This window comes from Hemitrygon akajei, unplaced genomic scaffold, assembly GCF_048418815.1.
Source record: "Hemitrygon akajei unplaced genomic scaffold, sHemAka1.3 Scf000076, whole genome shotgun sequence".
In the NCBI taxonomy this organism is placed as follows: domain Eukaryota; kingdom Metazoa; phylum Chordata; class Chondrichthyes; order Myliobatiformes; family Dasyatidae; genus Hemitrygon; species Hemitrygon akajei.
The window spans coordinates 2405507-2422716 of NW_027331962.1; the positions used below are offsets into that span (position 1 = coordinate 2405507).

Consider the following 17210-nt stretch of genomic DNA (forward strand, 5'->3'; position numbering starts at 1 on the left):
CAGCTCTCTCCCCCCATCCCCCTTCCTCCTGCGGGATCTCTCTCCCCCATCCCCCTTCCTACTGCGGGATAACTCTCCCCCATCCCCCTTCCTCCTGCGGGAGCTCTCTCCCCCATCCCCCTTCCTCCTGCGGGATCTCTCTCCCCCATCCCCCTTCCTCCTGTGGGATCTCTCTCCCCCTTCCTCCTGCGGGATAACTCTCCCCCATCCCCCTTCCTCCTGCGGGAGCTCTCTCCCCCATCCCCCTTCCTCCTGCGGGATCTCTCTCCCCCATCCCCCTTCCTCCTGTGGGATCTCTCTCCCCCTTCCTCCTGTGGGAGCTCTCTGCCACATCCCCCCTTCCTCCTTTGGAGCTCTCTCCCCCATCCCCCTTCCTCCTGCGGGGATCTCTCTCCCCCCATCCCCCTTCCTACTGCAGGATAACTCTCCCCCATCCCCCCTTCCTCCTGCGGGAGCTCTCTCCCCCATCCCCCTTTCTACTGTGTGATCTCTCTCCCCCCATCACCCTTCCTACTGCGGGATAACTCTCCCCCATCCCCCTTCCTCCTGCGGGAGCTCTCTCCCCCATCCCCCTTCCTCCTGCGGGATCTCTCTCCCCCATCCCCCTTCCTCCTGTGGGATCTCTCTCCCCCTTCCTCCTGTGGGATCTCTCTCCCCCATCCCCCTTCCTACTGTGTGATCTCTCACCCCCATCCCCCTTCCTACTGCGGGATAACTCTCCCCATCCCCCTTCCTCCTGGGGCAGCTCTCTCCCCCATCCCCCTTCCTCCTGCGGGATCTCTCTCCCCCATCCCCCTTCCTACTGCGGGATAACTCTCCCCCATCCCCCTTCCTCCTGCGGGAGCTCTCTCCCCCATCCCCCTTCCTCCTGCGGGATCTCTCTGCCACATCCCCCTTCCTCCTGTGGGATCTCTCTCCCCCTTCCTCCTGCGGGATAACTCTCCCCCATCCCCCTTCCTCCTGCGGGAGCTCTCTCCCCCATCCCCCTTCCTCCTGCGGGATCTCTCTCCCCCATCCCCCTTCCTCCTGTGGGATCTCTCTCCCCCTTCCTCCTGTGGGAGCTCTCTGCCACATCCCCCTTCCTCCTTTGGGAGCTCTCTCCCCCATCCCCCTTCCTCCTGCGGGAGCTCTCTCCCCCATCCCCCTTCCTACTGTGTGATCTCTCTCCCCCATCCCCCTTCCTACTGCGGGATAACTCTCCCCCATCCCCCTTCCTCCTGCGGGAGCTCTCTCCCCCATCCCCCTTCCTCCTGCGGGATCTCTCTCCCCCATCCCCCTTCCTACTGCGGGATAACTCTCCCCCATCCCCCTTCCTCCTGCGGGATCTCTCTCCCCCATCCCCCTTCCTCCTGTGGGATCTCTCTCCCCCTTCCTCCTGTGGGATCTCTCTCCCCCATCCCCCTTCCTCCTGTGGGATCTCTCTCCCCCTTCCTCTTGCGGGAGCTCTCCCCCCCATCCCCCTTCCTCCTTTGGGATCTCTCTCCCCCATCCCCCTTCCTCCTGTGTGATCTCTATCCTCCATCCCCCTTCCTCCTGTGGGATCTCTCTCCCCCATCCCCCTTCCTCCTGTGGGATCTCTCTCCCCCTTCCTCCTGTGGGATCAGTCCACCCATCCCCCTTCCTCCTGTAGGATCTCTCTCCCCCTTCCTCCTGTGTGATCTCTCTCCCCCATCCCCCTTCCTCATGTGGGATCTCTCTCCCCCATCCCCCTTCCTCCTGCAGGAGCTCTCTCCCCCATCCCCCTTCCTCCTGTGGGATCTCTCTCCCTCCATCCCCCTTCCTCTTGTGAGATTTCTCTCCCCCATCCCCCTTCCTCTTGTGGGATCCCTCTTCCCCATCCCCCTTCCTCCTGTGGGATCTCTCTCCCCCATCCCCCTTCCTCCTGTGGGATCTCTCTCCCCCTTCCTCCTGTGGGATCTCTCTCCCCCATCCCCCTTCCTCCTGTGTGATCTCTATCCCCCATCCCCCTTCCTCCTGTGGGATCTCTCTCCCCCTTCCTCCTGTGCGATCTCTCTCCCCCATCCCCCTTCCTCCTGTGGGATCTCTCTCCCCCTTCCTCCTGTGGGCTCTCTCTCCCCCATCCCCCTTCCTCCTGTAGGATCTCTCTCCCTCATCCCCCCCTCCTCCTGTGGGAGCTCTCTCCCCCATCCCCCATCCTACTGTGTGATCTCTCTTCCCCATCCCCCTTCCTCCTGTGTGATCTCTCTCCCCCATCCCCCTTCCTCCTGTGGGATCCCTCTCCCCCATCCCGCTTCCCCCTGCGGGAGCTCTCCCCCCCATCCCTCTTCCTCCTGTGGGATCCCTCTCCCCCATCCCCCTTCCTCCTGTGGGATTTCTCTCCCCCTTCCTCCTGTGGGATCTCTCTCCCCCATCCGCCTTCCTCCTGTGGGATCTCTCTCCCCCCTTCCTCCTGTGGGATCTCTTTCCCCCATCCCCCTTCCTCCTTTGGGATCTCTCTCCCCCATCCCCCTTCCTCCTGTGGGATCTCTCTCCCCCATCCTCCTGTGGGATCTCTCTCCCCCATCCGCCTTCCTCCTGTGGGATCTCTCTCCCCCTTCCTCCTGTGGGATCTCTTTCCCCCATCCCCCTTCCTCCTTTGGGATCTCTCTCCCCCATCCCCCTTCCTCCTGTGTGATCTCTATCCTCTATCCCCCTTCCTCCTGTGGGATCTCTCTCCCCCATCCCCCTTCCTCCTGTGGGATCTCTCTCCCCCATCCCCCTTCCTCCTGTGGGAGCTCTCCCCCCCAATCCCCCTTCCTCCTGTGGGATCTCCCCATTCCTCCTGTGGACTCTCTCTCCCCCATCCCCCTTCCTCCTGTGGGATCTCTCTCCCCCATCCCCATTCCTCCTGTGGGATCTCTCTCCCCCATCCCCCTTCCTCCTGTGGTATCTCTCTCCCCCATCCCCCCTCCTCCTGTGGGAGCTCTCTCCCCCATCCCCCCATCCTACTGTGTGATCTCTGTCCCCCATCCCCCTTCCTCCTGCGGGAGCTCTCTCCCCCATCCCCCTTCCTGCTGCGGGATCTCTCTCCCCCATCCCCCTTCCTACTGTGTGATCTCTCTCCCCCATCCCCCTTCCTACTGCGGGATAACTCTCCCCCATCCCCCTTACTCCTGCGGGAGCTCTCTCCCCCATCCCCCTTCCTCCTGCGGGATCTCTCTCCTCCATCCCCCTTCCTCCTGCGGGAGCTCTCTCCCCCATCCCCCTTCCTCCTGTGTGATCTCTCTCCCCCATCCTTCTTCCTCCTGTGTGATCTCTCCCCCCCATCCCCCTTCCTCCTGTGTGATCTCCCCCCCCCATCCCCCTTCCTCCTGTGGGATCTCTCTCCCCCATCCCCCTTCCTCCTGTGGACTCTCTCTCCCCCATCCCCCTTCCTCCTGTGGGATCTCTCTCCCCCATCCCACTTCCTCCTGTGTGATCTCTCTTCCCCATCCCCCTTCCTCCTGTGGGAGCTCTCTGCCACATCCCCCTTCCTCCTGTGGGAGCTCTCTCCCCCATCCCCCTTCCTCCTGATGCACCTCTCTCCCCCATCCCCCTTCATATAGTGTGTGATCTCTCTCCCCCATCCCCCTTCCTCCTGCGGGAGCTCTCTCCCCCATCCCCCTTTCTACTGTGTGATCTCTCTCCCCCATCACCCTTCCTACTGCGGATAACTCTCCCCCATCCCCCTTCCTCCTGCGGGAGCTCTCTCCCCCATCCCCCTTCCTCCTGCGGGATCTCTCTCCCCCATCCCCCTTCCTCCTGTGGGATCTCTCTCCCCCTTCCTCCTGTGGGATCTCTCTCCCCCATCCCCCTTCCTCCTGCGGGATCTCTCTCCCCCTTCCTACTGTGTGATCTCTCTCCCCCATCCCCCTTCCTACTGCGGGATAACTCTCCCCCATCCCCCTTCCTCCTGGGGCAGCTCTCTCCCCCATCCCCCTTCCTCCTGCGGGAGCTCTCTCCCCCATCCCCCTTCCTCCTGCGGGATCTCTCTCCCCCATCCCCCTTCCTCCTGTGGGATCTCTCTCCCCCTTCCTACTGTGTGATCTCTCTCCCCCATCCCCCTTCCTACTGCGGGATAACTCTCCCCCATCCCCCTTCCTCCTGGGGCAGCTCTCTCCCCCATCCCCCTTCCTCCTGCGGGATCTCTCTCCCCCATCTCCCTTCCTACTGCGGGATAACTCTCCCCCATCCCCCTTCCTCCTGCGGGAGCTCTCTCCCCCATCCCCCTTCCTCCTGCGGGATCTCTCTCCCCCATCCCCCTTCCTCCTGTGGGATCTCTCTCCCCCTTCCTCCTGCGGGATAACTCTCCCCCATCCCCCTTCCTCCTGCGGGAGCTCTCTCCCCCATCCCCCTTCCTCCTGCGGGATCTCTCTCCCCCATCCCCCTTCCTCCTGTGGGATCTCTCTCCCCCTTCCTCCTGTGGGAGCTCTCTGCCACATCCCCCTTCCTCCTTTGGGAGCTCTCTCCCCCATCCCCCTTCCTCCTGCGGGAGCTCTCTCCCCCATCCCCCTTCCTACTGTGTGATCTCTCTCCCCATCCCCCTTCCTACTGCGGGATAACTCTCCCCCATCCCCCTTCCTCCTGCGGGAGCTCTCTCCCCCATCCCCCTTCCTCCTGCGGGATCTCTCTCCCCCATCCCCCTTCCTACTGCGGGATAACTCTCCCCCATCCCCCTTCCTCCTGCGGGATCTCTCTCCCCCATCCCCCTTCCTCCTGTGGGATCTCTCTCCCCCTTCCTCCTGTGGGATCTCTCTCCCCCATCCCCCTTCCTCCTGTGGGATCTCTCTCCCCCTTCCTCTTGCGGGAGCTCTCCCCCCCATCCCCCTTCCTCCTTTGGGATCTCTCTCCCCCAGCCCTCTTCCTCCTGTGGGATCTCTCTCCCCCTTCCTCCTGTGGGATCAGTCCACCCATCCCCCTTCCTCCTGTAGGATCTCTCTCCCCCTTCCTCCTGTGTGATCTCTCTCCCCCATCCCCCTTCCTCATGTGGGATCTCTCTCCCCCATCCCCCTTCCTCCTGCAGGAGCTCTCTCCCCCATCCCCCTTCCTCCTGTGGGATCTCTCTCCCTCCATCCCCCTTCCTCTTGTGGGATTTCTCTCCCCCATCCCCCTTCCTCTTGTGGGATCCCTCTTCCCCATCCCCCTTCCTCCTGTGGGATCTCTCTCCCCCATCCCCCTTCCTCCTGTGGGATCTCTCTCCCCCTTCCTCCTGTGGGATCTCTCTCCCCCATCCCCCTTCCTCCTGTGTGATCTCTATCCCCCATCCCCCTTCCTCCTGTGGGATCTCTCTCCCCCTTCCTCCTGTGCGATCTCTCTCCCCCATCCCCCTTCCTCCTGTGGGATCTCTCTCCCCCTTCCTCCTGTGGGCTCTCTCTCCCCCATCCCCCTTCCTCCTGTAGGATCTCTCTCCCTCATCCCCCCTCCTCATGTGGGATCTCTCTCCCCCAACCCCCTTCCTCCTGCAGGAGCTCTCTCCCCCATCCCCCTTCCTCCTGTGGGATCTCTCTCCCTCCATCCCCCTTCCTCTTGTGGGATTTCTCTCCCCATCCCCCTTCCTCTTGTGGGATCCCTCTTCCCCATCCCCCTTCCTCCTGTGGGATCTCTCTCCCCCCATCCCCCTTCCTCCTGTGGGATCTCTCTCCCCCTTCCTCCTGTGGGATCTCTCTCCCCCATCCCCCTTCCTCCTGTGGGATCCCTCTCCCCCATCCCCCTTCCTCCTGTGGGATTTCTCTCCCCCTTCCTCCTGTGGGATCTCTCTCCCCCATCCGCCTTCCTCCTGTGGGATCTCTCTCCCCCTTCCTCCTGTGGGATCTCTTTCCCCCATCCCCCTTCCTCCTTTGGGATCTCTCTCCCCCATCCCCCTTCCTCCTGTGGGATCTCTCTCCCCCATCCTCCTGTGGGATCCCTCTCCCCCATCCCCCTTCCTCCTGTGGGATTTCTCTCCCTTTTCCTCCTGTGGGATCTCTCTCCCCCATCCGCCTTCCTCCTGTGGGATCTCTCTCCCCCTTCCTCCTGTGGGATCTCTTTCCCCCATCCCCCTTCCTCCTTTGGGATCTCTCTCCCCCATCCCCCTTCCTCCTGTGTGATCTCTATCCTCTATCCCCCTTCCTCCTGTGGGATCTCTCTCCCCCATCCCCCTTCCTCCTGTGGGATCTCTCTCCCCCATCCCCCTTCCTCCTGTGGGAGCTCTCCCCCCCAATCCCCCTTCCTCCTGTGGGATCTCCCCATTCCTCCTGTGGACTCTCTCTCCCCCATCCCCCTTCCTCCTGTGGGATCTCTCTCCCCCATCCCCATTCCTCCTGTGGGATCTCTCTCCCCCATCCCCCTTCCTCCTGTGGTATCTCTCTCCCCCATCCCCCCTCCTCCTGTGGGAGCTCTCTCCCCCATCCCCCATCCTACTGTGTGATCTCTCTCCCCCATCCCCCTTCCTCCTGCGGGAGCTCTCTCCCCCATCCCCCTTCCTGCTGCGGGATCTCTCTCCCCCATCCCCCTTCCTACTGTGTGATCTCTCTCCCCCATCCCCCTTCCTACTGCGGGATAACTCTCCCCCATCCCCCTTACTCCTGCGGGAGCTCTCTCCCCCATCCCCCTTCCTCCTGCGGGATCTCTCTCCTCCATCCCCCTTCCTCCTGCGGGAGCTCTCTCCCCCATCCCCCCTTCCTCCTTTGGGATCTCTCTCCCCCATCCCCCTTCCTCCTGCGGGATCTCTCTCCCCCATCCCCCTTCCTCCTGTGGGAGCGCTCTCCCCCATCCCCCTTCCTACTGTGTGATCTCTCTCCCCCATCCCCCTTCCTACTGCGGGATAACTCTCCCCCATCCCCCTTCCTCCTGCGGGAGCTCTCTCCCCCATCCCCCTTCCTCCTGCGGGATCTCTCTCCCCCATCCCCCTTCCTCCTGTGGGATCTCTCTCCCCCATCCCCCCTCCTCCTGTGGGAGCTCTCTCCCCCATCCCCCATCCTACTGTGTGATCTCTCTTCCCCATCCCCCTTCCTCCTGTGTGATCTCTCTCCCCCATCCCCCTTTTTCCTGTGGAATCTCTCTCCCCCATCCCCCTTCCTCCTGTGGAATCTCTCACCCCCATCCCCCTTCCTCCTGTGGGATCTCTCTCCCCCTTCCTCCTGTGGGATCTCTCTCCCCCATCCCCCTTCCTCCTGTGGGATCTCTCTCCCCCTTCCTCCTGTGGGATCTCTCTCCCCCATCCCCCTTCCTCTTGCGGGAGATCTGCCCCCCATCCCCCTTCCTCCTTTGGGATCTCTCTCCCCCATCCCCCTTCCTCTTGTGTGATCTCTATCCCCCATCCCTCTTCCTCCTGTGGGATCTCTCTCCCCCATGCCCCTTCCTCCTGTGGGATCTCTCTCCCCCTTCCTCCTGTGGGATCCCTCCACCCATCCCCCTTCCTCCTGTCGGAGCTCTCACCCCCATCCCCCTTCCTCCTGTGGTATCTCTCCCCCCCATCCCCCTTCCTCCTGTGGGAGCTCTCCCCCCCATCCCCCTTCCTCCTGTGGGCTCTCTCTCTCCCATCCCCCTTCCTCCTGTGGGATCTCTCTCCCCCATCCCCCTTCCTCTTGTGGGATCCCTCTTCCCCATCCCCCTTCCTCTTGTGGGATCCCTCTTCCCCATCCCCCTTCCTCCTGTGGGATCTCTCTTCCACATCTCCCTTCCCCTTGTGGGATCTCTCTTGCACATCCACTTCCTTCTGTGGGATCTCTCTCCCCCATCCCCCTTCCTCCTCTGGGATCTCTCCCCCCCATCCCCCTTCCTCCTTTGGGATCTCTCTCCCCCATCCCCCTTCCTCCTGTGTGATCTCTATCCCCCATCCCCCTTCCTCCTGTGGGATCTCTCTCCCCCTTCCTCCCTCCTGTGGGATCTCTCTCCCCCTTCCTCCTGTGGGATCTCTCTCCCCCATCCCCCTTCCTCCTGTGGGATCTCTCTCCCCCATCCCCCTTCCTCCTGTGTGATCTCTATCCCCCATCCCCCTTCCTCCTGTGGGATCTCTCTCCCCCTTCCACCTGTGTGATCACTATCCCCCATCCCCCTTCCTCCTGTGGGATCTCTCTCCCCCTTCCTCCTGTGGGATCTCTCTCCCCCTTCCTCCTGTGGGATCTCTCTCCCCCTTCCCCCTTCCTCCTGTGGGATCTCTCTCCCCCGTCCCCCTTCCTCCTGTGGGATCTCTGTCCCCCTTCCTCCTGTGGGATCTCTCTCCCCCATCCCCCTTCCTCCTGTGGGATCTCTCTCCCCCATCCCCCTTCCTCCTGTGGGATCTCTCTCCCCCTTCCTCCTGTGGGATCTCTCCCCCCCATCCCCCTTCCTCCTGTGTGATCTCTATCCCCCATCCTCCTGTGGGATCTCTCTCCCCCATCCCCCTTCCTCCTGCGGGAGCTCTCTCCCCCTTCCTCCTGTGGGATCTCTCTCCCCCATCCCCCTTCCTCCTGTGGGATCTCTCTCCCCCATCCCCCTTCCTCTTGCAGGAGCTCTCCCCCCCATCCCCCTTCCTTCTTTGGGATCTCTCTCCCCCATCCCCCTTCCTCCTGTGGGATCTCTCTCCCCCTTCCTCCTGTGCGATCTCTCTCCCCCATCCCCCTTCCTCCTGTGGGATCTCTCTCCCCCTTCCTCCTGTGGGATCCCTCCCTCATCCCCCTACCTCCTGTAGGATCTCTCTCCCCCATCCCCCCTCCTCCTGTGTGATCTCTCTCCCCCATCCCCCAGTGTGATCTCTCTCCCCCATCCTTCTTCCTCCTGTGTGATCTCTCTCCCCCATCCCCCTTCCTCCTGTGGGATCCCTCTCCCCCATCCCGCTTCCTCCTGCGGGAGCTCTCCCCCCACCCCTCTTCCTCCTGTGGGAGGTCTCTCCCCCATCCCCCTTCCTCCTGCGGGATCTCTCTCCCCCCTTCCTCCTGTGGGATCCCTCCCCCATCCCCCTTCCTCCTGTAGGATCTCTCTCCCCCATCCCCCCTCCTCCTGTGTGATCTCTCTCCCCCATCCCCCAGTGTGATCTCTCTCCCCCATCCTTCTTCCTCCTGTGTGATCTCTCTCCCCCATCCCCGTTCCTCCTGTGGGATCCCTCTCCCCCATCCCGCTTCCTCCTGCGGGATCTCTCTCCCCCATCCCCCTTCCTCCTGTGGGATCTCTCTCCCCCATCCCCCTTCCTCCTGTGGGATCTCTCTTCCCCATCCCGCTTCCTCCTGCGGGAGCTCTCCCCCCACCCCTCTTCCTCCTGTGGGATCCCTCTCCCCCATCCCCCTTCCTCCTGTGGGATTTCTCTCCCCCTTCCTCCTGTGGGATCTCTCTCCCCCATCCCCCTTCCTCCTGTGGGATCTCTCTCCCCCTTCCTCCTGTGGGCTCTCTCTCCCCCATCCCCCTTCCTCCTGTGGGATCTCTCTCCCCCGTTCCCCTTCCTCCTTTGGGATCTCTCTCCCCCATCCCCCTTCCTCTTGTGGGATCCCTCTTCCCCATCCCCCTTCCTCTTGTGGGATCCCTCTTCCCCATCCCCCTTCCTCCTGTGGGATCTCTCTTCCACATCTCCCTTCCCCTTGTGGGATCTCTCTTGCACATCCACTTCCTTCTGTGGGATCTCTCTCCCCCATCCCCCTTCCTCCTGTGGGATCTCTCTTCCACATCCGCTTCCTTCTGTGTCTTTCCATCCTTTACCTTAGGTGATGTCTCTTCCTCCATCTCCCATCGACATTCCCCGATTCTCATATCTTCCTCACTGTTTGACTTTCTCCCCTTCACTCCTGCGCTTTCCGACTGTCTCACATCAGGAACACTTTTCTAACCATCAGGGAATGAGAGAGAATATGTGGAGTTTACAGGGTCATACCGACAGACGAAATTACTGACATTCGGTGAATTCATTGGAGCTGGGCAGTGAGGGACATTGACAGTGATGGGAACTCCGATCAGTGAATTAATAAAGGGTTTAATGTTTGCTGAAATATCCGATTGAGAGAAATTGCATCAGACCCACTGTTTTAATCACTATGTTCATCAATCTATCTGTTTGTGTTTAGACTGAACAATAATAAACTGGGAAATTCAGGAGTGAAACTGGTGTCTGCGGCTCTGAGGAACCCGGAGAGTAAAATACAGAAACTGGAGTAAGTACCAGACTGTGGGAGATTGTGTTTACAGTCACTGGGTGTCTGACACTGAACATTAATGTGATCAGTAATTGTGTTACTGATAAACACTGGGGATTTGTGCCGTCTCCTTTCTCTCTGTGCCCTTCACCCTCACTCTCTCTCATCTCCAGGCTGTGGTGTGTCGGTCTGACAGATTCTGGTGCCAAGGATCTCGCCTCTGCTCTCAGTACAAACCCATCACTGACGGAGCTGAACCTGAGTGGTAATAAACTGGGAGATTCAGGAGTGAAACTGGTGTCTGCGGCTCTGAGGAACCCGGAGTGTAAAATACAGAGACTGGAGTAAGTACCAGACTGTGGAAGATTGTGCTAACAGTCACTGGGTGTCTGACACTGAACATTAATGTGATCAGTAGTTGTGTCACTGATAAACACTGGGGATTTGTACCATCTCCTGTCTCTCTGTGTCCTTCACCCTCACCCTCTCTCTCATCTCCAGGCTGGAGAATGTCGGTCTCACAGATTCTGGTGCCGAGGATCTCGTCTCCGCTCTCAGTACAAACCCATCACTGACGGGCCTGGACCTGATATCAAACTCGCTGATAGACTAGCCTTATAATCTTCCAGATTCATATCATTACCCAGTTTTTGAACCTTTTGGAAACTCTGCTTTTCTTCTTCACTAGATTTACAACGGCCTTTGTGCACCACGGATCTTGTACCCTCCCATCCTTTCCATGTCTCATTGGAACGTATCTACTCAGAACCCCACACAAATATCCCTTGAACATTTTCTACATTTCTTTGGTCTGTTTCCCTGAGGACATCAATTTCCAATTTATGCTTACAAGTTCCAGCCTGATAGGCTCATAGTTCTCCTTACTCCAATTAAAGGTTTCCCTAACTTGCCTGTTCCTCTCCCTCTCCAATGCTGTGGTAAAAGAGATAGAATTGTGATCACTATCTCCAAAATGGTCTCCCACTGAGAGACCTGACACCTGGCCAGGTTCATTTCCCAATACCGGATCAAGTACAGCCTCTCCTCTTGTAGGTTTATCTACATATTGTGTCAGGAAACCTTCCTGAACACACCTAACAAACTCCACCCCGTCAAAACCCCTCACTCTAGGGAGATGCCAATCAATATTTGGGAAATTAAAATCTCCCACTTCAACAACCCTGTTATTGTTACTCCTTTCCAGAATCTGTCTCCCTATCTGCTCCTCGATGTCCCTGTTACTGTTGGGTGGTCTATACAAAACACCCAGTCGAGTTATTGACCCCTTCCTGTTCCTAACCTCCACCCACAGAGACTGTAGACAATCCCTCCATGACTTCCTCCTTTTCTGCAGCCGTGACACTATCTCTGATCAACAGTGCCATGCCCCCACCTCTGTGGCCTCCCTCCCTGTCCTTTCTGAAACATCTAAAGCCTGGCACTCGAAATAAACATTCCTGTCCCTGCACCATCCGAGTCTCTGTAATGGCCACCACATCATATCTCCGAGTACTGTTCCACGCTCTAAGCTCATCTGCTTTGTTCACAACACTCCTTGCATTAAAATAGACACACCTCAAACCATCGGTCTGAGAGCGTCCCTTCTCTATCACCTGCCTATGCTCCCTCTCGCGCTGTCTCCAAATTTTCTCTATTTGTGAGCCAACCTCCCTTTCCGTCATCACTTCATTTCAGTTCCCACCCCCTCCCAGCAATTCTAGTTTAAATTCTCCCCAATAGCCTGAGCAAACCAGGATATCGGTTTCCCTGGCGTTCAAGTGCAACCCGTCCTTTTTGTGCAGTTCACAGCTGCTCCAAAGGAGGTCCCAGTGATCCAGAAATCTGAATCCCTGCCTCCTGCTCCAATCCCCTCAGCCACACATTCATCCTCCACCTCATTCTATTCCTGTACTCACTGTCGCGTGGCACAGGCAGTGATCCCGAGATTACTACCTTTGCCGGTCCTGCTTCTCAACTTCCTCCCTAACTCCCTGTAGTCTGTTTTCAGGACCTCTTCCCTTTTCCTACCTATGTCACTGGTACCAATATGTACCACGACCTCTGGCTGTTCTCCCTCCCACCGCAGGATATCTTGGACGTGTTCTGAAACATCCCGGACCCTGGCACCTGGGAGGCAAACGACCATCCGTGTTTCTTTCCTGCGTCCACAGAATCGTCTCTCTGGCCCTCAAATGACAGAGTCACCTATCACTACTGTCTTCCTCTTCCTTTCCCTGCCCTTCTGAGCCACTGTTGCCTCCACCAGGTAGGCTGTCCCCACCCCTCTCCAGCAGTACTTGAACAGGGGTACTTATCGTCAAGGGGAATAGCCACAGGGGTACTCTCTAGTACCTGCTTCTTGCCCTTCCCTCTCCTGACTGTGACCCCACTTCTTCAGTCTCCCCGTGGCCCCGGTGTGACCACCTGCCTGTAACTCCTCTCTATCACCTCCTCGCTCTCCCTGACCAGACGAAGGTCATCGAGCTGCATCTCCAGTTCCCTAACTCGGTCCCTAAGGAGCTGCAGCTCGACACACCCGGGTGCAGATGTTGCCGTCCGGGAGGCTGGGAGTCTCCAGGATCTCCCACATCTGACACCGAGCACAGAAAACCAGCCTCACACACATACTCTCTGTCTGTGTGTAAACAGATAACCTACCTCGCCTCGACCCTTTATCGCCGAAGCCCCGTTGAGCCAAAGCCTTCCTACTCTGTCTCCCGCTCCTCTGACACTCGCTCTGTAAATCTGTCTACCTTTTAAACTCTTCTCACTGTTCTCACTGGCCGACTTGCACAGTCGTGCTGAAGAAAAAAAATCAGTAATTGTGTTACTGACAAACACTGGGGATTTGTACCGTCTCCTGTCTCTCTGTGTCCTTCACCCTCACTCTCTCTCATCTCCAGGCTGGTCAATGTCGGTCTCACAGATTCTGGTGCCGAGGATCTCGTCTCCGCTCTCAGTACAAACCCATCACTGACGGGGCTGAACCTGAGTTATAATGAACTGGGGGATTCAGGAGTGAAACTGGTGTCTGCGGCTCTGAGGAACCCGGAGTGTAAAATACAGACACTGTGGTAAGTACCAGACTGTGGGAGATTGTGTTTACAGTCACTGGGTGTCTGACACTGAACATTAATGTGATCAGTAATTGTGTTACTGATAAACACTGGGGATTTGTACCGTCTCCTGTCTCTCTGTGTCCTTCACCCCCTCTCTCTCTCATCTCCAGGCTGGGGGGTGTCGGTCTCACAGATTCTGGTGCCGAGGATCTCGTCTCCACTCTCATTACAAAACCATCACTGACGGAGCTGAACCTGATATCAAACTCTCTGACAGACGGATCTGTCCCCGGTCTCCGCCGCCTCATACTGACCCTCCCGAGTCTGGAGTGGATCGGGTGAGTGTTTGTGTTAATGTTCAATGTGATAAAATATCAGCGGATCCGCGGGTTTTCTGGTGATATTTGTCTGTGAGTGTTGTTGAAACATTACCCCCGGTCCCCTGTTACTGACACTGTTGTGTAATCTGTTTATTTCATCTTTATTCTCCCATCTGTTTCAGGCTGGTGGGGAATCGGTTCAGTGAGACCGGGATGAAGGAACTGAGATCTCTGCAGGAACTCAGACCCGGACTGAGAGTGTGGACCGTGTGAACATCTGAAAGTGTGAACATCCCCGCCCGCGGGATGGGGACATTTGGCCGACTCCCCGCCCTCCCCTTTAACTCCCGCCCTTACCTTTAACGGCCGCGCGCCGGGGCTGATTCCCAACGGTTTTAACGGACCCGGCTCGGGCCTCACGCTGTGTGCGTCGCTCGCAGCGGTCCCGTAGTGACGTGTTTCCGCCTGCTGTCCGGCGGGGCAGCTTCCGCCGGATGTGCGTGTTGGAGACTCCCCACGTGACACCCCGGGGAATTACCCGGACAGGAAGAGCCCGGGGGTCCGGGGCTCAGTCTGGGACACCGGTGTCCCGGGGTGGTGGGGGGGGGGGTGATCCCGGGAGAGAATCCTTTTGCCCCCTTTGCTGAGGACGGTGCATTCGGCAGCCTGGCCGATATAATGATGTTAAATGGACAAATCCCTCGGCAGTGACCCTGGATCTGCAGCGATCCCGGACACGGCCCTGAAGTGTGATTTTATAATCATCGGTTCCCCGATGCAGAGTGACGGTGAGAAACGGGACTGATTATTCAACCGGTCACTCCTTGTCGCCGGTCAGTTATATCGTTTTGAAGTCTGACGTAAAAAAATATAAATGAAGGTTTCTTATTGCTGTATTCACACTTACGGAGAATAAAATTTGCCGTAAATTACCAAAAGATTTGTGATAAAGAAAGGATTAATTTCTCATGTAACCATATAACAATTACAGCATGGAAACAGGCCATCTCGGCACTTCTAGTCCGTGCCGAACGCTTACTCTCACCTAGTCCCACCGACCGGCACTCAGCCCATAACCCTCCATTCCTTTCCTGTCCATATACCTATCCAATTTTACTTTAAATGACAATACCGAACCTGCCTTAAACCACTTCTACTGGAAGCTCATTCCACACAGCTACCACTCACTGAGTAAAGAAATTCCCCCTCGAGTTACCCTTAAACTTTTGCCCCCTAACCCTCAACTAATGTCCTCTTGTTTGAATCTCCCCTACTCTCAATGGAAGACGCATATCCACGTCAACTCTATCTATCCCCCTCGTAATTTTAAATGCCTCTACCAAGTCCCCCCTCAACGTTCTACGCTCCAAAGAATAAAGACCTAACTTGTTCAACCTTTCCCTGTAACTTAGGTGCTGAAACCCAGGTGACATTCTAGTAAATCTCCTCGGTACTCTCTCTATTTTGTTGACATCTTTCCCATAATTCGGTGACCAGAACTGTACACAATACTCCAAAATCGGCCTCACCAATGCCTTGTACAATTTTAACATTACATCCCAACTCCTATACTCAATGCTCTGATTTATAAAGGCCAGCATACCAAAAGCTTTCTTCACCACACTATCCACATGAGATTCCACCTTCAGGGAACTATGCACCATTAATCCTAGATCACTTTGTTCTACTGCATTTTTCAATGCCCTACCACTTACACTGCATGTCCTATTTTGATTAGTCCTATGAAAATGTAGCATCTCACAATGATGAGCATTAAACTCCATCTGTCATCTTTCAACCCACTCTTCTAACTGGCCTAAATCTCTCTGCAAGCTTTGAAAAACTACTTCATTATCCACAACGCCACCTACCTTAGTATCATCTGCATAAGGATTACTATGAGATTTGGTATTATTAGTAAACCCTAATGAAATGTTTTCAAAACAAAAAGTAAAATCCATATTAATGTAATGATCTATAAATTGACAAACATCAACCCAAAATGTTTCAGCACATTCACAGTCCCAAAACAGATGAAATAAACCACAACCAGAAGTCAATCGACAATAGGTGCAGGAGTCGGCCATTCGGCCCTTCGAGGCGGTACCCGCCATTCACTGTGATCATGGCTGACCATCCACAAACAGTGCCACGTTCCTGCCCTCTCCCCATATCCCTGTGCTCCGCTATCTCTATCTAACTCTCTCTTGAAAGCATCCAGAGACTTGGCCTCCACAGCCTTCTGGGGCAGAGCATTCCACAGATCCACAACTCTCTGGGTGAAAAAGTTTTTCCTCAACTCCGTTCTAAATGGCCTACCCCTTATTCTTTAACTGTGGCCTCTGGTTCTGGACTCCCCCAACATCGGGAACATGTTTCCTGCCTCTGGCGTGTCCAATCCATTAATAATCTTATATGTTTCAATCAGATCCCCTCTCATCCTTCTAAATTCCAGTGTATACAAGCCCAGTCGCTCCAATCTTTCAACATAGGACAGTCCCGCCATTCGGGGAATTAACCTCGTGAACCTATGCTGCACTCACTCAATAGCAAGAATGTCCTTCCTCAAATTTGGAGACCAAAACTGCACACAATATTCCAGCTGGGGTCTCACCAGGGCCCTGTACAGCTGCAGAAGGACCTCTTTACTCCTGTACTCAATTCCTCTTGTTATAAAGGGCAACATGCCATTAGCTTTCTTCACGGCCTGCTGTACCTGCATCCTTACTTTCAGTGACTGATGAACAAGGACACCTAGATCTCGTTGTACTTCCCCATTTCCTAACTTGACACCATTCAGATTGTATTCTGCCTTCCTGTTCTTGCCACCAAAGTGGATAACCTCACATTTATCCACATTAAACTGCATCTGCCATGCATTTGCCCACTCACCCAACCTGTCCAAGTCACCCTGCATTCTCCTAACATCCTCCTGACATTTCACACTGCTATCCAGGTTTGTGTCATCTGCAAATTTGCTAATGTTACTTTTAACCCCTTCATCTAAATAATTAATGTATATCGTGAATAGCTGCAGTCCCAGCACCGAGCCTTGCGGTAACCCCACTAGTCATTTCAAAGGGAATAGAATATAAAAGCGGACAGATAATACTGAGCCTTTATAAGACACTAGTCTGCCGCACTTGGTGTATTGTCAACAGTTCTGGGCCCTGCGTCTCAGAAAGGATGTGTTGTCGTTGGAGCGAGTCCAGAGTAGGTTTGCGAGGATGATTCCGGGAACGAAGGGGTTAACATATGATGAGCGTTTGGCAGCTTTAGGCCTGTACTCACTGGAATTTAGAAGAATGCGGGGGGCGGGGATCTCATTGAAACTACCGAACATTGAAAGGACTGGATAAGGTGGGCATTGGAGAGGATGTTCCCTATGGTGGGGGGTATCCAGATCTAGATCTCGTTCAACTTCCCCTTTTCAGCAAGAACGACGAGTCAGCTTACAGAGAGGAGGTGCAGCGGCTAACGGACCGGTGCAGAGCCAACAACCTGTCTCTGAATGTGAACAAAACAAAGGAGATGGTTGTTGACTTCAGGAGGGCACGGAGCGACCACTCCCCGCTTTAAGGTAAGGAGAAGGAAGTTCAAGGGGGATATTAGAGGAAGGTTTTTCACTTTGAGAGTGGTTGGTGCCTGGAATGCACTGCCTGAGTCACTGGTGGAGGCAGATACACTAGTGAAGTTTAAGAGACTACTAGACGGGTATATGGAGGAATGTAAGGTGGGGGGTTGTATGGGAGGCACGGTTTGAGGGTTGGCAC

General features: G+C 56.4%; 1 protein-coding gene across 1 annotated transcript in view; it reads left to right on the forward strand.

Annotated features, from left to right (window-relative positions):
* The window catches only part of LOC140722396 (protein NLRC3-like), a 116262-nt gene extending 104490 nt beyond the window's left edge, over positions 1-11772 (forward strand). Inside the window, exons 2-3 of the mRNA XM_073037146.1 lie at positions 9990-10076; positions 10560-11772. Of these exons, the coding sequence (XP_072893247.1) occupies positions 9990-10076; positions 10560-10671 (199 nt within the window). The 3' untranslated portion in view covers positions 10672-11772. The remainder of the gene's footprint in view (positions 1-9989; positions 10077-10559) is intronic.
* The last annotated feature ends 5438 nt before the right edge of the window (positions 11773-17210 follow it).